Below are 25,174 nucleotides of genomic sequence, written 5' to 3'. Positions count from 1 at the left end.
ATTATGAAAAATAAATGAGAGAATCTGCAAAAAGAGTTGGCCTGGTGCCCGGTACATATAAGCAGCCATTATTATTATGTTTATAATAATTACAGCTGTTACATTACATATCAATAATGTACTTAATTATTAATACAAATGGGCAGAAGGCTACAGCATTGAAGAAGCTGAGGAAGTCCTTTTGTTTGATTACCTTAGATGAGTCATTTGACCTCCCTGGACCTCATTTGCCATTAAGAAAATAATTAATGGGCTTAGACCCATGCCTGGCTCTTCCAATGCTCTAAAACATGATGTATGAGACTGTTTCCCTCACAAAGCAGGGAGGCTATTGAAGAGAAAAAGGGGTTCTGGACTAGAATTCTGGGTACCCAGACTCCAGTGCCAGCTCTGCCTCTGTTCTGTGGTGATCTGGACAAGTCACTCTCTCTGCCTCAGTTTCCCCTTCTGGGCTGATGTCGAAGAGTCCCTTCAGGAATGAGGCAGGGATTTGTTGCTACAAACTAGATCTGGGTTTGACTTTGAGAAATGCTCTAGAACAGCACTGTCCAATAGAAATATAATGCAAGCCACATATGTCATTTAAAATTTTCAAGTAGCCACATTTACAAATAATAAAACAGATAAAATTAATTGTAGTAGTATATTTTACTTAGTCCAATAAATAAACCATTTTAACATTTTAATCAATATAAAAACTTTATTAATGAGCTCTTTTACTTTTCATTTCTTTGGTATTAAGCTTACAAAAGCTTGCCTTTCCATCACATACCAATTCTCACTAGCTACATTTCAAGTGCTCAAGAGCCACAGTGGCTGCTATACTGGATAGTGCAGGTCTAGATCATGGTCTTTGGAATCATATAGTCCTGAGTTTAAGTATTGGCCCTGCCACTTACTGGGCAAGTCACTCAACATCTCTGGGCCTTGTTTTGTCCTCTGTGAAGCAGGGATAGTAACAGCACCCACCTTGCACAGTTGTGGGGAGGACTTGCTAAGATGCTGCATGTGAAGGATCTTAGTTCCTACTGAACCCCCAGGGAAGTGGGTGGAGTCAAAATGCCCTTCATGTGGAGTGAGTTCAGGGTTAGCCGGTTCCCCCTCCATCTCCTCGCTCACCGTCATCTCTGCCCCAGGTCCCGGATGCGCCGGGAGATGTTGGTGGAGGGGACCCAAGATGAACCAGATCTCGACCCCAGTGCCGGTACTGGCATCCTACCACCAGGCCACTCCCACTCAGACCCCACCCCACAGAGCCCCGACTCTGAGGCTGAGGACCAGAAGCCTACGGTGAAGGAACTTGAGCTCCAGGAGAGCCCTGAGGCGAGCATCACTCCCCTGACTGCCCAGGACAGGGCCCCAGTGAGGATCAAGCAGGAGCAGACTGAGGACAATGCTGAGGAAGAGGCGGGCAGCCAGCTCCAGGACTCCGGGGAGCAGGACAAAGGCCACGGTTCTCCCAAAGAGATGCATCCAGACCCTTTGGGTAGTGATGGGCTCCCAGAAGTGGTCCCAGGACCTCTTCTTCCAAGTGGGCCTACCCCAGACTGCCCCTTACTACAGCCCCCCCAGGAGAGCAGGGCTGAAGAGCAGCTACACCTGGACCCTCTAAGTTTTAAGTCGGCCTCGGAGTCCTCGCGCTGCAGCCTGGAGGTGTCACTGAACTCACCCTCGGCTGCCTCCTCACCAGGCCTCATGATGTCTGTGTCACCTGTCCCCTCCTCCTCAGCTCCCATCTCGCCATCCCCACCCGGCGCCCCCCCTGCCAAAGTGCCGAGTGCCAGCCCCACTGCCGACACGGCTGGGGCCTTGCACCCCAGTGCCAAGGTGAACCCCAACTTGCAGCGGCGGCATGAGAAGATGGCCAACCTGAACAGCATCATCTACCGGCTAGAGAGGGCTGCCAATCGGGAGGAGGCTTTGGAGTGGGAGTTCTGAAAGCAAGGGCAAGGGGCCATCCTCACTCTTCACTCTCTCTCCCAGACAGGGCAGGGTACAGGAGGGAGGAACTCAACCACCAAAATGTGGACAGCAGTGTTATGCCACTTACATTTTTTTGTTGTAATCCTAGTTCTATAAGTTGTGAGCGAGCAGGTGGGGCAGATGCCACTGCCTCCTCTTTTTGGCAGGCCCGCCCCAGGGAGCACCCTCTTCTCTACTCTGGCCTCTCTGCAGGAGGCAAAGCAAAGTGGCGCCACATTTTCACCTGGAAACTCCAAACTCTTTTAGAAAAATAAATAAATATTTATAGACCTCTTTTAGATATTTTAATAAAGGATCCTTTGGAATTTATTCCCAGCCGATGCTGTTTTGATATTATAGAGAGTTATAAAATCAGGATGCTGTCACAACTGTTGCGAAGTGTACACTGAAGTTGTGTCATTTTTGCCACTAGATGAGATTAAAAGAAGACAATTGTTCAAAGCCATCACAAAACACTATTAAGACTGACCAAAATTTAGATAACCTTTGAACCACGGTTTTTTCCCATGTCTGTCTATGAGACACAGCGCACTGCTCCTGCCCTTCCAGAAACCGTGCTGGAAAGAGAAAGTCCAAAAGACTCTAAACGAAAACCTCGATGCTGTTGAGGACGTGTTTCATTCTGGTGGTCTGTTTTGCAACCTTGATAACACAGAATGTTGTGCCGTTGTAAATGTTGTCGAGATGTGGGCTGTGGCCGACTGTCCTATCTGAGATGTAACGTGGTACAAAATGAACTGCCTGCACTCCCTCTAGTCAGAAACCTCTGGGCCGCAGAGGTCGGATGTCCAGCTCGTCCGTTGTAGACAGGATGTGTTTCCGGATCCTATGGAGGCAGGTGATTGGAGGGTGGCACTTGAGCCAGGGTGACCCCATTCCCCAACCTGAGTCATGGCCACAGTCAGGAAGTCTCCCCCCTACTTTTCCAGAGCAAGACGGTGGCCGCCATCTTCCCCTTTTGTGTTTTAAGGAAACAACAGCGTTGGTCACCCCACAAGCACCCAGCTCAGCTCTCGGCACCAAAAAGTAGATTCATCACACAGAGACCCAGGTCCCCTTCTCGCCTTCTCTCAAGTGGACCCCAGTGCCACTTCTGGGCAGCATCTGCAACTCCAGGTCGATGCAGAACAAGCGAGAAGGTTGAGTTTGCTGCAGCATGACCACCGTAGCCCAGTTTCCACATCCACCCTCCTGCCTTCCACCACATGACCTTTTGGGGAGCAAAGACTCAACCCTCCAATTCAGAAGCCATTCCTCCAGCAGCTTGATGGTTTCTAGAGGGAGAGACCCCAATCTGGATGGAACAGCCACAATATTGGTTGTTGAATCTCTCTCCTGATTTTATTTCTTATCTTTTTTCAAACTCTGTGGGAAGGTTGAGTTGGGTACCTCCCTACCTAAATGCAGAATGATGAAGAAAAGGTGGCCATAATTGGTGCCTATCCATTGCCAGGGAGAGAGATGGCTGACGGGGGTTTCAAGTATGCTGAAAGCATTTTGAAACCAGGCCAGTGAAACCTGATGACCAGAAAGGGACAATTGAGGGCCGTTCCAGATATCTGAACTCTCATGCACCCAGCCCAGGCTACAGTCTCCACGCCAGTCAATGAAGAACAGCGCAAACCCTTCAGGAAAAGTCTTTTCCGTACACCCAGGCTATGCATTGAAGAGTTTTCCACTGTATACATTTTTATCCAGATGAAGGTATTTTTATATTTTGACAATAGGAAACAGTGACCAATTTTCAGAGTCATCAAATCTGGAACAAATAAAACAGCTCCTTTTAGTCACCACTGCCCTGTCACAAGTAAGACACCATGGGGGAACACACCACTTTTTACTGTTGAAACCCACACACCATTGAAATTCAGGCCTATACACAGACTACAATCCTTAGAAAATGAAATCTGGCTTTTGTGTGACGGGATTTGATTAAGCACTTAGTATAGTCTTTTGAACACGGAAATCCTGTTGTACTTAAAGCTAGTGGACCCGTGAACAGCTTTGTCAGGGTCATGTCCTATCACAGTGAAAACAAAACAAAAACCCACAAAACAGTTTCTATGAGAAATTGATGAACTTTGTTTAAAAATTTTAAAAAAGGGACACGTTCTGTAAATGCGTCGCTCAATACAGAATTGTATAATAAGGTCTGGGTGTCCTGCTTGCTTTGTTCTGGAGTTGGGGGTGCAAGTTGGGGGTCAGATCTGGCGCTCAGTGGTGTTTTACAAAATGGTGTTTTTTAAAAACATTTTAATTAGTTTACCACCATTAAAATATGGGGGAATGTCATATAAAAATCTAGATTTTATCGGCCTCCCTGGAAAACCATTAAGATCAGGCCACACCGGGCCAACCTTCCAATGTGACAACAGCCAGCTGAGTGGCTACTCCCTTTCGACAGGACACATGTCCATGATTTGCCTCAGGCCTCACCTGTGCTACCTGTCCGGGTCCTGTGGGTATCTCGTTGGGCAGTTGTGCTATGGGCTCAAGCAAAGGAAGATAAAAGAATTGGAATCCATTTTTCCACTCAGCAGGGTGGAAGCAGGTTAGACTCGAGGGCCTAGGACAGTGATGGCGAACCTATGACACGCGTGTCAGAGGTGACACGCGAACTCATTTTTTTGGTTGATTTTTCTTTGTTTAATGGCATTTAAATATATAAAATAAATATCAAAAATATAAATCTTTGTTTTACTATGGTTGCAAAGATCAAAAAATTTCTATATGTGACACGGCACCAGAGTTAAGTTAGGGTTTTTCAAAATGCAGACACACCGAGCTCAAAAGGTTCGCTATCACTGGCCTAGGACCAAGGAGCCAAGATCATGCCCTGCCCCCAAATCAGTCGCCACCGGCCATGGCCCTGAAACCAACCATTCTATAGGCTGTGCCCACCTCAGTGGAATGTGTGAGTGGCAGGTGCCCCTGGCCTCCTGAGACCAGCATTGCCCCTTTCCCAGCTGTATAATTAGGATCTGTTTCCCCAACTACAAAATGGGAGTGTTGCAACAGCCAGCTCATAAGGATGTGTTTCCGGATGTGTTTCCAGACAGTTATAAGGAATAATCATGCATGTAAGACACATAGAACAGTGTGTGGAATGTTAGGGCTCCGTGTTATCAGGAGTGGGGATTGGGTTCTTTCAACCCATGAGGATGAGTCTCTGTGCATCAAGCTGCAGAAGGTTTTTTTTTCCTAACCAGTAATGTCAGGGAGTCCCCACAGTAGCGTGAAACATTACTCATCCATGAGCCAAGGCCTCATGGCATCCCAAGACACAGCTTTCCTCTGTCTGGAAACCTTCCGATTGCCCCAGTTCTTCCGCACATCCTTGCAGTGGGAATTAAATGATTAATTACCTCCCCTTTGGTTAGGATAACTCAGTGGTCGGCAAACTCATTAGTCAGCGGAGCCAAATATCAACAGTACAAGGATTGAAATTTCTTTTGAGAGCCAAATTTTTTAAACTTAAACTATATTGGTAGGTACATTGTTATTAACTTAATTAGGATACTCCTAAGGCTTAGGAAGAGCCACACTCAAGGGGCCAAAGAGCCACATGTGGCTCACGAGCCGCAGTTTGCCGACCACGGGGATAACTCATTGTTCCAAACCCAGCAGGACAGCCCCTGGGAGGTCTGAGTACCCCATCAAGCTGGGGAGGGTAGCTACAGTTAGAGGTGAGGCCCCATTGGCCCTGGAAGTCCCAAGCTAGCCATTAAGGGTGACAGTACAGGCGGGCCCAGCCTTTAGTCAGAGCTGGAGGGGAGAAGTATGAGAGTCAAGAGTTCAGGGTGTAAAGCCAGACCACCTGGTTTCAACCCTAGCTCCGTCTTTTGGAGCCACGTGACCTTGGGCAAATGCCAAAACTGTTCTGTGCCTCAGTTTTCCAAGCTGTGAAGTGGGGAAATGATAGTAAAGGCACCTTTCTTACAAGGTGGTTGAAACAGTTCAAATGAAGTAAAGCCAGGGGCTGGCCCTTTGGACCCTTGGTTCATAGCTCTGGAGAAGGTTAGAAGTTAGAAATGCCCAGGATGTGGCCCCATGGTGTAGGTGGGGCAGGAGGGGGGGTATATCTGAACACACATGCCACCTAAGAACCTGTGGAAATAGGTGCTCCTAGGCCAGTGATGGCGAACCTTTTGAGCTCGGCGTGTCAGCATTTTGAAAAACCCTAACTTTAAAAATTATAAAAAAAAAAAAAAAAGAAAGAAAGAAAAACCCTAACGTAACTGGTGCCATGTCACATATAGAAATTTTTTGATATTTGCAACCATAGTAAAACAAAGATTTATATTTTTGATATTTATTTTATATATTTAAATGCCATTTAACAAAGAAAAATCAACCAAAAAATGAGTTCACGTGTCACCTCTGACACGCGTGTCATAGGTTCGCCATCACTGTCCTAGGCCATCGGCTTTGGTGTTGACATTGTGTCTGCAGCTGCAGCCCATCTGATGTGGGAAATATAGCAGAAACACCGAAATGTGGAATTCTGACCTAGGGACCATGGGTGAGCAGGGAGTGGAGAGACTGGAGAGGAATGAGAATATAGGAAAGCCCTTGCAGGTGGAGGCAGGTTTACACCGGGACAGAAAAGAGCAGAGAGCTGATTTAGGGACAATTTGGCAACTATCCATTAGGTGATACGTATTTCAGGAGCACCTACAATGTGCTCAGAAACACTGGGGACCATGAGAACGTGAGTAATGGGGTCCAGGAAGGCGTCCTGGAGGAGGGGACATCTCACCTGACACCTGAAAGACAGTAGGCGTTAGAGGAGAAGGGAAAGGAGGGCAGAAGGAATAGCGGGCGACATGCGGGACAGGCACAGAACAGGGGGAAGAAGTGTGAAGGAGGATGCAATTTGAGTTGGGGGGAAAGGGAAGGAGGTCAAGGGCCAGATCCCTTTTTCCTGAGGGCACTGAGGAGGCGTGAAGATTTGAGGCAGGAAGTTGCTGTGGTCAGATTTGTACTTTTAAGAGGCTAGGAGGTTTCATCTGCCTAGGGAGACGGTGGGCCAGAGGAGAGCAGCAGGGCCCACTCCCCCCATAGGCCTTGACCTTCAGGCCTCTGTGGTCCTGGCTTCTTATTTGTCGACATAAGAAACATCCAAATTTGCAGAGAATTTTTCTTAAAATTTTTATTGATTTCCAAAAGAAAGAGAAAGGGGAAGAGAGAGAGAGAGAGAGAGAGAGAGAGAGAGAGAGAGATTTGTTGTTCCACCCACTCATATTCTCACCAGTTGCTTTCTCCATGTGCCTAGACCAGAGACTGAACCCGCAACTTTGGCAAATTGGGACAACACTCCAACCAACTGAGCCACCCCCTCAGGGCAAACCTGTGGAGAACTTTTATGAGTTTGAGCCACACTGACGATATATGCCAGGGAACAAGATCTCACATGCTTTGGAGAATAAAAGTTTTGCAGCTTTTATGCATTTGAAATTAAGGAAGAAATGTACATGGAGGTGGGAGAAAGGAAAGGATTGGATTGCAGGATTAGATTATATGCTCTCTTGAGAGTTAATATGTCTGCTATTTCAAAGACGTGTTAACCTAGGTGTGCAGAAACAATGGACAGGGCTTGCTTGAAGCAAAGATAAGCCTTTACAAGTTACATGCCATGCCTAGGGCATGACTACCCACCATGACCTGCCTAGTTAGGAATTTGTGATCAGATCCTTCTGTGAGGTTACTTTCCTTAGAACCTTCCACACATCCCTGTCCTCCTTTCCCTCCCAGTTAAGCAACTTTAATTGTGTCAGCAGCTCTGCCCCCATCACTCGAGTGAATGAAAAAGCAAAACTCGTTGGCTCACAACCACTGGGGCAACTAGCTAGAGGTCATTCTAAAGGCTCCCTAGCCAAGGAACAGGATGTGTGTTACTCCAGAAACTGGGCTGCCTCTGCAGGCACCCAGGAGGCCAGAGACGCCCCACCACCCCCTGCCTAAACCCAAGAGCAGTGGGTACCAAGGGTCTTCAGCTAAGGAGACTCCTCACTCTGGTGGGTTTCCCCATCTGCCACAACGAGTGAGATTAAACAATTGATCTCTTTAATGCTTTGTGTGACCTTCAGCCTCCAAGGGTATAGTTATTAAAAGCACTGGCTTTGAACTCAGCCCTCCTGGGTTTGACTCCACGATCTTGTAATCTGTAGTCCTTCAATGAGACTCAGTTTCCTTATCTGTAAAATGGATCTGATCATAACAGTATCTACCTGTACTTGGCATCTATTGCTGATAACAAATAACTGCCGAAACTCAGTGCCTTAAAACACCATCTCTCAGGATCTCGCTGGGTCAGGAATTTGGGAGTGGCTTTGCTGGATGTTTCTGGCTCTTGAGGTTAAGCCGTCAGCTAGGACCGAGGCCAGGCCGAGGGCTGGAGGATTTGCCTCCAAGATGGCACACGCCCTGGCTGGCTGTTGGTGGGCATCTCTGCTCCCCTGCAAGTGGGCCCCTCCACGGGGCCGCTTGGGTGTCCCCAAACATGGCAGTGAAGAGTGAGCAAGGCAGAGGCTGCAGTGTGCTCTGTGACCTGGACTGGAAGCCCACTGTGTCCTCCACAGTGCCCCCAAGGCCACACAGGCCTGCGTGCAGTGTGGGAGGGGACTACACTAGTACGTGAACACCAGGAGTCAGGGATCCTCGAGGGCATCTCAGACGCCTGGTAAGTTTCTTTGAAGATTTCATGAGCATTTCTTAATTTGTGGTCCTAAAATCTCTTGTTTCCAACACAAAAAGCAGCTTCCTGGGCCCCAAACCGACCTACTGACCCAGAATTCCTAGAGTCAGGCAAGCCCAGGGATCTGCAGTTTTAAGAAGTATCTCATGGGTCTCAGTAAATGGGAGGCAGTTCTAACTCATTTTGTTATTTGGCCCCACTGGGTGCTCGGGGCTCTGGGAAGGATGCTAGCGAAACGAGAAAACGGGAGTAGGAACAAGCATTCACTGGTGTCGTGGTGTAATCGAGAACTATTGGGTTGAAGGAAATTGTGGTCCAATTAAAGATATTCGAACCGTTTATTGGGAATCCTGGAGAAATCCAAAGGCAAGATGTTCCGCCAGGCTCTGGGGACTGCACAGTCTACCTTGATCCGTTCGTCCTCTCTCTAGGGTCGCCTCAGACCTAACTTAATGCATTCCCCCCAATTCACAATACCCAGGACCCCGATTGCTCAGCTTGTGTCTCGGACCAAGTCCTGCCCAAGCAGCTGTAGACGGGGAGGAAAGGATCACATGAGCTGAGGGACAGAGGACACATGGTTGATGTCTCGGTGCCGGGCCCTGGGGGCACATAGTCCCTGCCCTCCAGTGCAATCTAGAGGCCTGGGTGCATGGCCCGGGATATCACGGCCCACAGGTGGAGGAGCAATGACAACACTGCCCCTGGACAATGAAGAGAGGTCGGTGGCAGTGGCCCCAGTGTCCAAGTGCTTTCAGAGCTGTGCCTGGCAAGGGCAGCCACAGCCACGTCCCCAAGGATGGGCACACCGAGCTAGGGCAGCCACAGCCACGTCCCCAAGGGTGGGCACACCGAGCTAGGGCAGCCCTGGCCCCTCAGACAGGAGCAGGTGACTGTTTTGAAATCCTAAGACAAAACCAGTTCATGGGCCCACCTTTTAAAAACTCTTCCTCAGAAAATGCAAAATTTGCAGCTGGGCTTAAGCATTTTATTATTTTACTGCATTGGAAGTTTCATTTTGGATACAGCAGTTTTAGAAATTGGGACAAGTCGCAGGGCCTTTTGTATAACAAAGTTTGATCTGGGGAGGGATCGGGACGAGTGGAGTGGACAGTTGGCACCAAATCAGCCCGAGTAGGAACAAAACAGCCCCGTGTGGGAACATGTGAGGTGTAGGGCCAGAAGCAGGCAGGAGCGCTGCTTTTCAATTTTTGTTCACTCGGTTGAAATGGGCGACGGAAGGCTTCCAGGGAGTGAGCAGCAGCCGTGGCCCCTTTACTGTTCCGGGGAATCCCACTCTAGCCCTTCTCTTCACCCCACTGAGCCAACAGCAGCTCTGAAGTTGGTCAACCATAGCCATGCCTCCTTAGAGGGAGTCGCCACAGTCACTCAACCTTATCTGTTAGGAAGCCTCTAACAACAAAAAAACACATCTCCCTTAAAGCTTCAAACAAGGCTATTTATTACCTCAAATTACCAGACTGTCCAGAGGTCAGGTTGATTCAGAAGTTCAAGGATATTTTCAGGTGTCAGCAGGGGACTCTTTCCTTGGAGTGTCCTATTTCATGATCACAAGATAGCTGCCTCGGCTCCAGGCATCCGACATAACTTCACCCCCAGAAAACAATGACCAGCTCTTCACTGTGTCTCTTTTTAGAAGAAGCCGCTTCCACTAACATCACACTGGTCAAAATGGGGTCACACAGCCATTCTTTAGCAGCTAAAGGTTAGCTAATTCCTCCAAGTCAGATGGGAGCAGCACAACTGATTGAAATTGACTGATCTTCTCGGATGGATGGATGTTGGGCAGCCGGCACAGAACCTCTGGCCTCAGCACAGAGTCCCCGGCCCCACGTGGCTTCTCAGAATGTTGCTTCTGAACACATGCGGGATCCCCCAAAGGCTTTTTAGGTAAAGACAGTTTTCTACACCTGGTCATGCTCCTGGGGTGTTTTAGTCCTTAGACACGTCCCCTGGGTCAAGAGGAAACACTGACATATTAGCAGGTGGATACACACCCCCTAGGTATTGACCAACTTGTCCTGCCTCCCCACCCCACCCCCATTTCTGTTAAATTCATGGAAACTCCAGACCTAAGAAGTCTAGCAGGTGACCCTCCCTCTTGGAGCTAGCTGTCTCTCTCCTCGGTTTCCCCCATCTGTGCCCTGTGGTGGCTGTGGTCACAAGTGCCACAGGCGGGCTCTGACTCAGCCTGTGTGGGGAGCCACTTCCCCAGCCCCCGTCTGTCAGCTGTGGTCCCGGGAGAGGTGGAAGGACTTACTCAGCACGCCCCGGGTGCTCACGAGGGACATGAGTCCCTGACCTTAATATTTTTCCTGTCAGTTGCTCATCCTAAGCCACATTTTCCTGAATGTGCATGATCTTTCCAGGTTAACATGGCACGTGACCCAAGCTCTGTATCCACATTAGGAGGACCTAGGGCCTAGTCCAGTGATGGCGAACCTTTTGAGCTCGGCGTGTCAGCATTTTGAAAAACCCTAACTTAACTCTGGTGCCCTGTCACATATAGAAATTTTTTTATATTTGCCACCATAGTAAAACAAAGACATATTTTTGATATTTATTTTATATATTTAAATGCCATTTAACAAAGAAAAATCAACCAAAAAAATGAGTTCGCGTGTCACCTCTGACACGCGTGTCAGAGGTTCGCCATCACTGGCCTAGTCCATCATGCTGGTGACCTTGGCCAGCCCCTCCCGTCTGTGAATCCCCAGTTAGCCCAGCAAACACTCAGCGAGTCTGAGATAGCAGACAGCATGAGGGCCCCACCACCCACCCTGGAGCACGGCAGACGTTGCTGCAATTGCAGGGTCTTCCCCTCTGAACTAGTGTTGGTGCCAGATCCTCACCTAGGCCCCCAGGCAGCCCAGGCAGCCCAGGCACGGACCAGGAAGAGCCAGGTTTTGACTCTTCCACTTGCCATCCTGACTTGCCCTCCCCACAGTCAGGCCCTCAGCCCACAGTTGACTTTCAGACCCTCGCCTTTCCCTCTTCCTTCTCTCCCCTGAGAAGTAACTTGGCGACTCCATTTCCCTGTAGTGCTCTGGAAGGCCCTGCCCTTCCTCCACAGGATTCCAGAGGTCCCATCCCTGCTCGACACTTTTCGACTGTGTGAACTTGGCCGGTTTCTTAGCCTCTGTGAGCCTCAGTTTCCTCATCTGTAAAATGGGGCCGGTACCTGCCATAAAAGGTTGTGAGAATGTGCCTGGCAGAGCGTCCGCCCCACGGTGGAGGGCCGGGGGGGAGGGGGGGGCGGGGGAGGGTGGAAGGGGGGTGGTGGTGGCACTCAGCGCACACTGGTCCCTTGTCCCGTAGTGCCTGTTCCTGGCTCTGCCAGGCAAACCAATCCAGGATTTTGATGGGGAAAATGATGCAACCAGCCATTACTTGACAAACTTTTATTTCATTTTAGCCTTTATGATATCTTGCCCCCCACCCACTTCTGGAAGCAGCCTGACGCCATCTTGTGCTTTTGGGATGGGGAGCAGAGTGGGGGTGATAACCACTGGCCCCCAGGGAGACCAGGGCAACTGTACCTTCAGAGCTTGTAAACCTGCATCAGGACTGGGGCCAGCCTCTCATCCCACCAGCTGGGTGTGGCCAGGACACGGGCTCGGGGCAGCTCCTAAAGGCCGAGAGACCGGAGCCTACGGACAAGAGCCGCCTTCCCCACCCCCACTGCTCAGGACTTTGGAAAGAGCGGAACAGGAACCGTACCAAGGCCCAGAGGCACCTGCCACAGCTCAGAGCTGGCCTGGACAAGGCAACGGACTGGGTGAGATTCTTGAGATGCCTCTGTCTCCAGCCAAAACTCCTGGCCCTCTCCCTGGCTGCCAACTGCCCTCTCTCCCCAGCCAAGCTGAGAGCCAGGCACCCTGTTCCCACCAGCTGACATGAAACAGAAGTACTGAAAATGCCAAGTGTTGTTGCTAAAAAACAACAACACCTAAGTATTAAAAATTAAATTACAACTGAAGCCCCAGTCCACTGAGCCAGCAGTGAGCCGGTGATTGCAGACACACAGACAGCCCCCATTCTTCCCCGAGCCCCAGGGCCTCTGAAGACAGGAGGAAGGGGCCTCGGGGCCCCTCTGGAGAATAAAGTTGGGGGTGTCCTCAGGGGGTCCCCAGTGTGGGGCACTGAGGACTGTAAACATGACCCAGCTTGGTGCCCGCCCAGGGGTGTCCCAGCCCCCTGAGACTCTCCCTGGATGAAGAATAGTCACTGTGCTGACGACAACAGTGAAACAGCAGTCGGCCTCCCCATTGGAATAACGGGGGGGGGGGGGGGAGCTGTGATCGGGGAGGGGATTCCAGAAGCCAAACACAGCTTCCCGAGGGCTTCTTTGCCCTGCAGGGTCTGCACCGGGGCCCCTTCTGGGCGGTGAGTCCGCTCGTGGCCACCCCTCCCTAGTGAAACCTGCTGTGAAGTCGGCTCCAGCCACGCTGCCCAGCCAGACTGGGCCAGGTCAGACGAGCTCCCAAGAGGCCTCGTCCCTGGACGCGGGTGGGAGAGCTGGCTCTGGGAGAGGAGACTGGGGATGTGGTTAAGGGCTGTCGGGAGGGCCGGTGAGAGCCGCCACGCCAACACAGGCACGGCCCAAGGCCAGAGGGTCGCTACTGCACCGGGAGCTCCACCTCAAGGTCTGGCCGAGGCCCAGGACAAAGCCCTGCCTCCGCCCCACTCCAGGCCGGGAGCCGTTGGGACCAGGCAAGCTCATCATACCGGTTACGCATTAAAACCTGCTGCCACCTTCTGCACCTGCTGCCTCTGGAGGCGGGCAGGCAGGAGGCCTGGCGCCAGGCCAGCTTCCCAGGAGCCATTGGAGCAAAAGGAGGTCAGACCCAGGTGAGGCGTGGCACCCGAGCCTTCTCTGTCCCTGCTGAGGCCCCGTCCGGGAACAGGGCTGACTGGGCATTTGCCTTCGGGCCACAGAACCTCGCCAGGTCCCAGCCACCGCAGCCAGGACCTGATGCCAGCAGCAGGCCTTCACTGGGTGAATCGGGCTGGGCCTGGGGCTAGAGTTCCTTCAAAACCAGCCCTCAGGCGTCCTGAGGTCCAGCCAGGCCCGGGATTTTCCTCAGCATCCCAGGATCCTGAGGAAAGGCACAGTGGCCTCCTCTGAGTCCTAAAGTGCCTTTCGGATTCCGGCATCTTCTCAGAGCTCACGTCCCACACAGAGGCCTCAGTTCCCTCGGGACTTGACTGCCCGCCCTGGGGGCACATAGTCCTGATTTCCCTCAGGACCGGGCTCCCCAGTCTCAGGCTTAGGACTCGAGTCCCTCCAGGACTGGGACCCCGGTGACCTCAGGGCTGGGCCCGGCTCCTGAGCCACTGGCCCCTCAGTGCCCGGACCTCCTGCCCGTACCACTCGTGCAGCTGGAGGAAGGAGGCTGAGTCGAGAGGCCCGTTGGGCGCCGAGGCCCGCCGGCGGGGTGGCAGAGGGGGGCGCTCAGGGCCAGGCCGGGCACCAGTGGAGGTGCCCGTGGAGGCAGCGGGTGGCTCGGCGCTCCAGACCGCACAGCCGTTCTCCTTGGGCAGGAGGGCGCGGGGTCGGCGTGGCGGCGGAGGGCAGCCCCCCGCCCGCATGGCAGCCAGCTGCTGCTCCAGCTCCCGCACCACCAGCCGCAGGTAGTCGAAGCTGGCCCGCGACAGGGCCTTCACCCAGCCCTCCATGGCGGCCTGGCTCTCGGCGGCCAGCACGTAGGTGCGGGCCCGGGCCTCGGCGAAGCGCACGGCGAAGGTGAACTCCTCAGCGGCCTCCACCAGCTCCACGGTGCAGCCCTCCAGGATGATGACGCCCACGGGCTCACGGCTGGCCACGTCCTCGAAGTAGAAGAGCATGTTCCCGCGCAGCACGAACCAGCGCCGATGGTAGGCCGCGTGCCGGCCGCCCTTCTTGTACAGGAAGCCCGCGTTGTCCACCGGGGCGTCACAGGTCGCGTAGAAGGCCAGGCTGCGCTCGTTCAGCTTCATGGCGGCCTGCAGGGAGCTCAGGGCCTGCCCACACCGGGTCAGCTGTCACTAACGTGGCCACTGCTGCCGGACCACCCCGTGCCTCATCCTGACCTCCCAGCCACCCTCCGGCGCCACAGCACTCAACACCCCTCTTTCACGAATAAGGAAACTGAGGCTCAGACGGTGGAAGCGACCTGCCCAGGCTCACACAGCTCTCAGGACCAGAGCCAGGCTCAACCCTCCTGTGTTCTCCCCCCTCAAAAAATAATGTTGGGGATACCTACTGCATGCGAAGCCTCTTATGCATCTTAACGCATCTTGCAACAAGCCTTAGTTGGCAGGGACTAGCCCGATTCCCATTTGGCAGATGGGGAAACAAAGCAGAGAGGTTAGTCACGCACCCAAGGTCACAAAGCAAGTTGGGTGGAGCTGAAATGGAAACCCAGGCCTCATCCCTGGGGACCCGCTGGGCTGACCTTTTGTGGTCCCTTTCTGGTCCCAGTTTTGATTTCATAACTCAGCTTTGATTTGCCTGTCCGGGATATAACGACACGAACAGAACCTATTTCAGAGGGATGTAGGGACTTGGTTTGGCGAACATTAAGCACCCACTGTGTGCCGGGCACTGTTCTAGACACTTGGATACAGTGACAAACAAGATGAAGAGGGTCACTGCTCTTGTGGTGCTGACATGCTAGTGGCAAGTGAGGAGGGAAGCAAATTAACAGATAGAATGAGTCTGCCCGGTGGTCTGGTTCTCAGTGCTGAGAAAATCTAATACGGAGGAGGGGTCAGGCGTGTTGAGGACAAGAGGAGTGTTTGATTTGACTGGGGGTGAAGGCTGTACTAAGAAGGTGACATCAGAGCAGATACCTAAAGGAGGGGAGGGAGGGAGCCCTGGGACAGGCCAGGCAGAGGGAACAGCAAGTGCAAAGGTCCTGGAGTGGGAACCGGCTAATGTGCTTGAGGAACAGCCAGGATGCCCGTGAAGCTGGAGCAGGAGGAGGAAGGGGAGAGGCGGTCAGACAGACAGAAAGGATTGTGGTGAAAAAGTCCAGAAAAAGGGCCCTGAGCTTGGCCCACAGTTATAGGAAGGGGGTGGTGGGGAGAGCATTGTGGACCCAAAGTAGAAGAATCTAACTGGGCACTTGGCTCAGTGATTTAATCCACTTCCCTGAGGAGCACATGAAGAAGGGGCAGCACTGGCCAGGTAGGATTTACTGGGAGGTGATACGTGGCCCCCTAATGCAACCACACCTTCCTTTGGGATTTTCCACAGCCACTGTGAGGACCTACCTTGTGCTCCTGCAATCACAGCCTCACTCTACATAGGACAATAGCTGCGTTTTTCAAGAGACGACGTATGTGAAGTCCCTGGAATGCAGTAGGTGCTCAATTAATGTTTATTCCCCAGCCTGGGCAGTGCTTTACTTGGGGCCTGGAGGAATGAGGTATGGGTGGTAGCTCTCCTAAGAGCAGTTCAACCTGACCCAGGGTGGAAGGAGCAACTGAATCACCTAGGCAGTCAAGGATGCCTTCCTGGAAGAGGTACCACAAGCTGTGATTTCCTGGAAGAGGTACCACCAAGCTAAGGTGAGACTGTCCTGACCTAGCAGCCCGGCCAAGGCTAGAGGCCCAGAAGGCTCTACCTCCCTGTACTGTGTGACTTCAGACACGGGCTGCCCTTCTCTGAGCCTCAGTTTCTTTCTCTGCAGAATAAGACTCATGCATTTTCCTCAACAGCCCAGCTCCATGTGGCCCCCAGCCCTATTTCTCTCAGGAACCACGCACCCTATTTGTCCCATTTCCCTCCTACCTCTCAGGCCACCGCTCCCTCCCTGCCTTCTGCCCAGTCTGCTCTCAGCTTGCTCTTCTCTGGGTTGAAATGTCAGCTCTGTAGTGTCCAGGCTGTGTGGCCTCAGGCAAGCCTTAAGCCTCTCTGGGTCTCTATATCCACATCTGTAAAACAGGATCATAAGAGCACCACAGTCAGGATCCTTGTGACATTAACACAGTGATGACACAGAAGCTGCTGAGCATGGTGCCGGGCGTGCAGTACGTGCCCAGCAAGCGGTAGCTCTTGACGTTCTCCTCACCTCCCCACCTGCTCCCCTCAGCACTCCGTCTCAGCAAATGGCCTTTGGCTTCTCCCGACACCCCCACTCGGATGGCTCATCCAGTTCTACTGATCTCCCTCCAACCTCTTCCAAATCAGTGGCCTAATCTCTACCCACTGCCACTCCCCATTCTAGGCCCCCATCACCACTCCCTCGACAGCTCCAGGAGCCTTTTCATTGGTCTCCCTGCCTCTACCTTTGCCTCTTCCCTGTCCATGTTCTTCAGGGTAAGAGCCAATCTCCTTCCCAAGCCCCTCCCCTGATCCCATTGAAACCCATTCCCCACAGAAAGATCCTGTTTAAAACTAAATACAGCCCTAACCGGTTTGGCTCAGTGGATAGAGCATCGGCCTGCGGACTGAGGGGTCCCAGGTTCGATTCCGGTCGAGGGCATGTACCTTAGTTGCGGGCACATCCCCAGTACGGGGTGTGCAGGAGGCAGCTGATCGATGTTTCTAACTCTCTATCCCTCTCCTTTCCTCTCTGTAAAAAATCAATAAAATATATTAAAAAAAAAAAAAAAAAAACTAAATACAACCATATCCCTCCACCACTCCAAACCCTCCCAGGACTCCCTACTTCTCTCCGTAAAAAATTCAGTCCTCCCCATGGCCTGCAAGTTCCCTTCCCCTACCTCTGTCCTCCTTGCTCACTCAGCTTCAGCCACCGTGGACTCCTTGCTGTTCCTCAAACACATCAGGCACATTCCCACCTCAGAGCCTTTGCCCTGGCTGTTCCCGCTGCCTGGGATGCCCTTCCCAGCTCTTCTCATGGCTGACACATCCTTCGGTTTCAGCTTGACCATCACCTCCTCAGGGAAGCAGTCCCTGACCACCCTAGATAAGAGACTTTCCTGTCACTCCCATGTACCCCAACCTGAAATTACCTGGGTCATTTTTGCCTGCTCTAGGGGGGCAGGGTTTGGTGTTGGTTTTTTGTTTGTTGTTTTTTTTGGTCTGAATTCCAGTGTCTGGCATATAGTTGGTGCTCAAATATCTATAGAATGAGTCAAACAGTCATCTTAAATCTCTCAACAGCTCTGTTGAGAAGGTGTCTGTTCCCATCCCACATTAATAGATGTGGAAACTGAGACACAGAAAGGTTAAGTAACTTGCCCAAAGGTACAACACTGTGCCCAGGATCGCAGGCTCTAGACAACTGGCTCAAAGGGACTGTTCCTGGGGTCTCCCCACTCCATGAAAGCCAAGAGAGAGCCACTTCCCTCACACTCGGCAGCCCTCCCCGCTCACTGCCCAAAATGGGGCCCGGCCCGGCCCAAGGTCACCCGTGACACGGGAACCACTCTGCCCGTGGCCCCTCTTCCAGCCCCAGCAAGAACCAGGGGGCGGGGCAGAAACAGGACGGGCACAGTTCTGGCTGATCTCCCCACACTCCTGTGGCTTCTAAGAAGTTCAGAGTCCACTGTAGGCAGTGCTGCTGACGCAACAGCCCCTGGCCTGGCAGAAAGCTGTGGGGCAAGCGTGTCAAACTCGCTTGCTGGGGGCCTGGCCCCTCTCTGGTCCCAAGGCCACGTTCTCACTTGGACCAGTCCAGGCTGGAGGGTCTTGAGAAAGTCACTTCACCTTTCCAAGCCCCAGTTTCCTCATCTGCCAAGCGGGCTCTGGAGAGGATTCCATGAGCTAAAATGAGGAAAGCCCGATGCCCAACTAGGGGAAAGGCGTCGAACATATTGCCGCCGCGAGTCGGAGTTTTCACAGCCTCACCTATAAAACGAGAACATTAGCACCCATCCCTCCGGAGAGGGTTCCATAAATGGGCCTGAAGAGCCATTCTGCAAAATGCTCAGCAGGTAGTGAGCCCTCAGGGAAGCAATCCGAAAGACAAGTGAGCTCAAGGTCCGGGGACACAGCTGGCCCAGAATCCTCGGGAGAAACTGAGGCCTGGCCTTTGGCACTCAATTCCAGGAAGGAAACCGCCCCACAGGTCCTGGGGTTGAATCCAGCTGCCACAAGTGTCCCCTCGCAGAGGGTGTGGGGGGGAGGGCGTGGCAAGTACAGGCATACAAACAAGTGCTGGGAGCCCCGAGGCAGCGGCCACAGGGACACCAGGAGCCTGCCCGCTGCCCATCCTTGGGGCTGGGTCTCCAGGGCCGGCCGCTCCTCGCAGCCCTCTGCCCTTTGTGTGAGTTCCCTAAAGGACAGCCAGCAGCGAGATGCGGGTGCCAAGCAGAGGGCTTGTCCCCAGAGGTCCCTTAGGGGCTGGGGGCGGGAGGGCGGACCGCAGGATCCCGGGTTCGAATCCAGTCAAGGGCACGTACCCCACCTGCCGAGCTCGCCCGGACAGCCGGGGTCCCTAAAGGAAAATGACTCCTGATGTGAGATCGCAAGCAGGCAGATCCTCAGGAGAGGTCTCCCCCGCGGCCCGCGCCGGTCCCCCCGGCCAGGCTGCCTTACCTCGCGGCGCGGCCTAAGGCGGCGGCGGCGGGACGGGAGGCGCGGGGCCGGGGAGCGGTCCGCCCATGGCCCGGGACCCGCGCGCTCGGTGGTGGCGGCGGCGGCGGCGGCGGCGGGGGCAGCGCTTTGTCTCCGGGCGGCGGGCGGCGCAGCCGCGGGAGCACGGGCTCGGATGGGAGGAGGCGGGGACACCCGGCCGTCCGCGACCCGGGGCGCACCCCTTTAGCCCCCGCGTGGGTCCCGCCCCCGGATTGGCCGGGCCCGACCGGGCACGCCCCCGGATTCGCCCCGCCCCTGGGGCTCGTCCCGAAGCCGCTCTTAAAGGGGCCGCGACGGGTTCACAAATCTTCAGGGCGGGATCCCAGGACAGAGGATTGGAGCCCCGAGAGTCGACCGGTTTCCAGGGGTAAGGACACGGAGAGGGTTCGCCCGGAGACAGCAAGGGGTCCTGGGCAGGATCCCCCCCTGAAGCCTCGGGCCTGGGGTCCCAGACCCTCCCCGGCTAGGGTTGCCAAATTTCGGAAATGTAACGCCCAGCTAAATTGAAAAATAACTCTAAGTGCTGAAAATGTGTGACTTATTGAAAAAGAAACCGAATACAGGACATTTCGGGCGTTCTGACAGCGTCGCTGGAGGACTGTACTACGTGTACAGGGTGCCTGTCCACCCCGCCCCTGGCCGCGGGGCAGAGGGGAAGTTCTGGGGGGGCTTAGAGAAACCGCCCCACTCCTCCAGGCCTGTTTCCTCTGTAACATGAAGACAGTCGTGGTATACAAAGTTCGTGGCACATAGCAAATGCTCTCAGCAAATAGCAGTTTCTGTTCTTTTTCTTTTACACAAAATAACAAAGTCCACCTCCCTGGATCTGTATTTACTTCCTGCTCTTGCTGCCTCCTCCTCTCCACCCTCCAGGACTCAACAGCTGTCCAGTCCTGGCCTGAGGGCAGGAGAGAAATAGGACCTATCAGGATCCTCTAGTCATTCTACAGCCTCTCACTAAGTGCCTACTGTGTTCCAGGCACTGTTTCTGAATCATTCAACAAATCCAAGAAGATGAGTTCTAGAAGTGACTTGTGCTAGGAAGACCATTAGCCACGGCCGGGTAGAAAGGCTGGGAGTGCAGCCCTAGCCTGTTTGGCTCAGTGGATAGAGCGTTGGCCCTAGAACTAAGGATCCTGGGTTTTGATTCCAGTAAAGGGCATGTAACCCGATTGCAGGCTTGAGCCCCAGCCCTGCTCGCAAGGGAGTTGGTTGACATATTTCTCTCACATCACTGCATCTCTCTCTCTCTCTCTCTCTCTCTCTCTCTCTCTCTCTCTCTCTTCCTCCTTTCCACTCTCTCTAAAAATCAGTGGAAAAATATCCTCAGGTGAGGATTAACACAAAAAGAAAAGAAAGACTGGGACTGCAATTTTAGGGAAACGTCTCTGAGGAGCAGGGACCTGAAGGAAGTGAAGGAGGGAGCCATGTAGATATCTGAGGGAAGGGTGTCCCTCTGGGTGTTTGAATGAAGAAGAGGCCAGGAGGCTGGAGTCCATTGAGCAAGCAGAAGAATAGTAGGAAATGAGGTCATAGAGTATTGGCAAAGCCAGGTTGCGTAGGGCCTAGTGCAGTGGTCGGCAAACTGCGGCTCACGAGCCACATGCGGCTCTTTGGCCCCCTGAGTGTGGCTCTTCCTAAGCCTTAGGAGTACCCTAAGTTAATAACAATGTACCTACCTATATAGTTTAAGTTTAAAAAGTTTGGCTCGCAAAAGAAATTTCAATCGTTGTGCTGTTGATATTTGGCTCTGTTGACTAATGAGTTGGCTGACCACTGGCCTAGTGGATCATGGGAAAGATTTTGCTTTCAAGAGGCGGAGAGAGACAGATACCTGATGATATCTGATATCAGCTGAGCTCCTGGATCCAGCTATACCTGATGCTGCATGAATTCCCCATGCAGGAAAGGCAAGCTGGAATTTCCCCAAGTCTAGATGCTCACCACATCAAGAAAATGGCCGGCACATGGGCATTTGGACCAGGGTGTGGGGGGAATTTCACAGAGCCCCTCTTGCTGGAGTCAAAGGTTGATATAGGTGAAAGGGCAGATTTTGGAGAGCAGGAACCTAGTATGTTGGGTTTTTTTATTTATCTTTATTGTTGAAAGTATCACAGATGTCCCCCCTTTTTTGGTCATTGTTTTTTCAAGTGGGTGAAATTCACATTTAAATAATTAACCATTTTAAAGTGAACATAAGTATAATGTGGTGGCTATAGTTGGTAACACTATCCTATATAATAAAAGCCTAATATGCAAATCCACTGAACAGCAGTGCAACCAGTTGCTATGACAAACACTGACCACCAGGGGCAGACGCTCAATGCAGGAGCTGCCCCCAGTCCGCAGGCCCCAGGCCAGCCAAGGCAGGTGCCAGCTCTGCCAGTCACCCCACAGATCAGCCCTGATCGCCAGGCAGGCCTAGGGACCCTACCCATGCATGAATTTTGTGCACCAGGCCTCTAGTATTGAATAATTGAAATTTGCTGAGAGTGAAGTTTAAATGTTCTCTCTCTCTCTCTCTCACACACACACACATGCAAATATTATACAAATAAATATGTGAGGTGATGGATGTGTTAATTAGATGGAGCATTCTTTTCACAATGTATACATATTTCAAATCGTCATATCACTTTAAATATCTTACAATTTTATATGGCAATTTTACCTCAAAAAGCTGAAGATAAAAAAAATACATAGCTCCCAATTTTAGAAATCATCTGCAAAAAAAAAAGTGAGCAATTCAGTGACATTTAGTACATTCACAGTGTGTGAAACCCACTTCTGTCTAGTTCCAAAACATTTCTGTCGCTCCAAAGTAAAACCCCACATCCGTCAGTGGTCACTGCTTTCTTTCTGTGTGGATTTGCCTGTTCTGGACATTTCATACAAACAAACTCGCACACTATTTGTCCTTTTGTGCCTGGCTTCTTTCACTCAGCATCATGTGTCCCAGGTTCCCCGCATCACACAGCCTGTCAGTGCCTCCTCCCTGCATAGAGGAGTAATATTCCACTGCACGGATGGACCACATTCTGTCTGTCTCTTCATCTGTTGATGGACATTAGGTTGTTTTCACCTTTTGACTACAATGAACAGCCAGGCATCTTTGTGGCTGGAACTGTAGAGGCTGGGAAAGAGGCAGTGATTCAGGACAGGAAAGGGGAATTTGAGAACCAGAACTGGGTCGCGGCTACCGTTTCCAAGTTCTGACGATTTTACCTCCAAATCATGTCTTGAGTTTGTCACTTCTCCCTTTCCGCCGCCACTTCCCCATCCCAGGCCGCCCGTCATATCTCACCAGGTCCGCTGCGGTAACCTTCTCTCAGACCTCCCTTCTGCCTCTCCAGTCCCTGAGCCCCCTGAACCCATTCTCCATGGAGGGATCCTCGTGAAACTTAAATCAACTTGCGGCACTTTCTTGACCAAAACCGTTCCATGGCTCCCCACTGTGTCCGGAGCGAGTCCAGACTCCTTCCTGTGAGTGACAAGGCGGCACTCGTCCTGGCCTCTGCTCCCCCTCCGGCCACTTCGCACACAGTTTCCTACCCCCTGACTCCCTCAGCTTCGGCCACCTGGCTTCCCTCCATTCCCAGAATGCACAGTGCTCTGAACCTTTGCACCTGCTAGTCCCTTCCAGGACTCATCCTTCAAAACTTCACTTAGCCGTCACCTCTTCCAGGAAGGCACATGCCCCCCAACCCCACCCCGCTGAGTCGAGCGCCTTTGTTTCCTCCAATCGGTCATTCTGGGAGCCAGTATTTAGTGAGCCAATATTTACTGTGTCCCAGACACCAGGACACAAGTTAAAAAGACAGACAACTACATGCAGGTTCGGAGCAGCTCTGCTTACAATAGCCAAAAGGTGGAAACAACCCATATCTCCGTCAATGGATGAATGGGTAAATAAAACATGGTACGTCCATGGTTCCTTTTCCTCAGCCACGGAAAGGAACGGAGCACTGACACAAGCTGCAAGGTAGATGAACCTCGAAAACATGAGGCTGAGTGAAGGAAGCCAGACACAAAGGCCGCATGCTGTGTGCTTCCATTTGTATGAAAGTCCAGAATAAGTAGATCCATGGAGATGGAAAGCAGACCCGTGGTTGCCAGGCCGTAGGGGAGGGGCGACTAGGAAGTGGGTGCTTATGGGTGGGTGGGGGGGTTACTTTCGGGTGATGAAGATGTTTTGGTACTAGATAGAGGTGGGGTTGCACAGCATCGTGAATTCACTTCACAATGGTCAATTTTTATGTCATGTGAATGTCTCCTCAATCAATTATTATTTTTTAAATGACAGACAAATGATCCTGCCCTCCCTTGCCAGAGGGGAAAAGATGAGAAAGCAACATTCATACAGAACATTCGATGACGTTAGGCGCCAGGGGGGAAAATAAAGCAGGGGAGGAGCATATGAATAATAATGAGGACGGTGGCGCAGCCATGTTCACTAGGAGGGGCCCAGAGAAGGTAGCCTTGGGGGAAAGGCCTGAAGGGAACAAGGGCACCAGCCATGCAGATACCCAGAGGGAAAAGCATTCCTGGCGGAGGGAACAGCACATGTAAAGGCTCAAAAGCAAGAAACATGTCACGCAGTCAGTGTGGCTGGAGCAGAGTGAGCAAAAGGAGGAGAGAGGGGCGATCAGGGAGTTCTGTGGGCTCTTCTCAGAAGGTTGGGGGCATGAGAAGGAAGCCATGAAGGAATGAGAAGGCACAGACAGGGAAGTAGGAGAAAAACCGGCCAATTGTAGGTAGCGTGGCTGGGTTTGAAGACTGTGCCTCACCTGTGACACGTGTCCCCCCCCCCCCCCCCCCCCCGCAAGGTACAAGGACAGGGAGTTCTGTCTGCTTTGCTCACTGTTGTATCTCCAGTGCTGGCGCAGTGCCTGCCAGATAGTAGGTCCTGGATGACGGGGACATGACTCAAGGCTGAGCCAGTTCCTCCCGGGAAAGTTCCCACGGGACCTGCCATCTCGCACCCAGACCTCAGCCTCCCGACCGTCTCTACTGATCCCCCACTCCGTTCAGCCCCCAGCAGGGAAACACAGTGGTCCAAGCTTGTGTCTGAGGGAGAGTTTCCTTCCACCGTGGCTGCCCCACCCCAGAAGTGGTTAGAACCAGCCAGCCCCAAGAAGGAACTGAAATTGTCCTCCACCACAAACACCTGGCCCAGGCCGCAGGCTGGGAGGGACATGGGGGAGGTGAAGTGATAGGAAGGACCAAAGTCCCCGGACTTCAAGGGCCCCCCCTCCTCTGGTACATGTGGGGGGAAACGGGGACCTGTGCACCACCAGCCTGAGACCCAGGTCCTGTGTATGAGCAGGTTTTGCTGAAAGCATGGAGACCTGGAAGGTCTTGCCAGCTCTTTCCATAGCGTCAAATGGAGGATTTGAGAGGCCTGCCTTAAAGGATGGCACTGCCAGCTCTCCTCCTCATCCCTTCCATCATTTATGGGTCCTCTCATGCCCCCTCCCCAAACCCCTTCTTCTATCTTCTGCTGCAGACCCCAAATTCCTAAATACTCTCTCCCAAGGAGCAATTTAAACTTCCCCAGAGTTTCACCTGCTTCTTAATAATAACCAATATGGCCCAGCCGGCGTGGCTCAGTGGTTGAGCGTCAACCTATGAGCCAGGAGGTCACGGTTAGATTCCCAGTCAGGGCACATGCCTGGGTTGCAGGCTCCAGCCCTGATGTAGGGTTTGTGGGAGGCAGCTGATCAATGATTCTCTGTCATTATTGATGTTTCTATCTCTCCCTCTCCCTTTCTCTCTGAAATCAATAAAAATATATATTTTTTAAATGTTCTCTGTATCTATGAGTCTGTTTCTGTTCTGCTTGTTTATTTTGTGTGTTTTTTAATCTAATTGTTTGCCGAAACCGGTTTGGCTCAGTGGATAGAGCATCAGCCTGGGGACTGAGGGGTCCCAGGTTCGATTCC

At 52.3% G+C, this 25,174-nt stretch overlaps 3 protein-coding genes across 10 annotated transcripts in view; 2 read left to right on the top strand and 1 right to left on the bottom strand.

Annotated features, from left to right (window-relative positions):
- The window catches only part of CUX2 (cut like homeobox 2), a 123,542-nt gene extending 121,111 nt beyond the window's left edge, over nt 1-2,431 (top strand). The window contains exon 22 of the mRNA XM_059677106.1: nt 1,137-2,431. Coding sequence (XP_059533089.1) covers nt 1,137-1,938 — 802 coding nt within the window. The 3' untranslated portion in view covers nt 1,939-2,431. The remainder of the gene's footprint in view (nt 1-1,136) is intronic.
- The window catches only part of PHETA1 (PH domain containing endocytic trafficking adaptor 1), a 396,663-nt gene extending 377,237 nt beyond the window's left edge, over nt 1-19,426 (bottom strand). Inside the window, exons 1-4 of one of the 8 annotated variants that reach the window (XR_009450057.1) lie at nt 19,194-19,426; nt 16,479-16,621; nt 15,959-16,036; nt 9,794-10,653 (exon numbers count right to left, since the gene is read on the bottom strand). Coding sequence is in view for 5 of the 8 variants with exons in the window: in XM_059675991.1 (XP_059531974.1) it covers nt 14,012-14,680 (669 nt within the window). In the remaining 3 variants the exon portion in view is untranslated. Of the gene's footprint in view, nt 1-9,792; nt 10,654-12,087; nt 14,705-15,958; nt 16,037-16,478; nt 16,622-17,413; nt 17,598-19,057; nt 19,093-19,193 lie in introns of those variants that run through there. The other 7 variants (XM_059675991.1, XR_009450056.1, XR_009450058.1 and 4 more) reach the window with 7 other exon arrangements.
- Nucleotides 19,427-19,568: 142 nt separating this feature from the next.
- SH2B3 (SH2B adaptor protein 3) overlaps nt 19,569-25,174 on the top strand; it is a 52,778-nt gene continuing 47,172 nt past the window's right edge. The window contains exon 1 of the mRNA XM_059676350.1: nt 19,569-19,599. The gene's annotated coding sequence lies outside the window, so the exon portion shown is untranslated. The remainder of the gene's footprint in view (nt 19,600-25,174) is intronic.

This window comes from Myotis daubentonii, chromosome 19 (genome assembly GCF_963259705.1).
Source record: "Myotis daubentonii chromosome 19, mMyoDau2.1, whole genome shotgun sequence".
Lineage (NCBI taxonomy): Eukaryota > Metazoa > Chordata > Mammalia > Chiroptera > Vespertilionidae > Myotis > Myotis daubentonii.
Note: the sequence above shows the minus strand (reverse complement) of the source record. Positions and strands in the feature narration are given on the sequence as shown.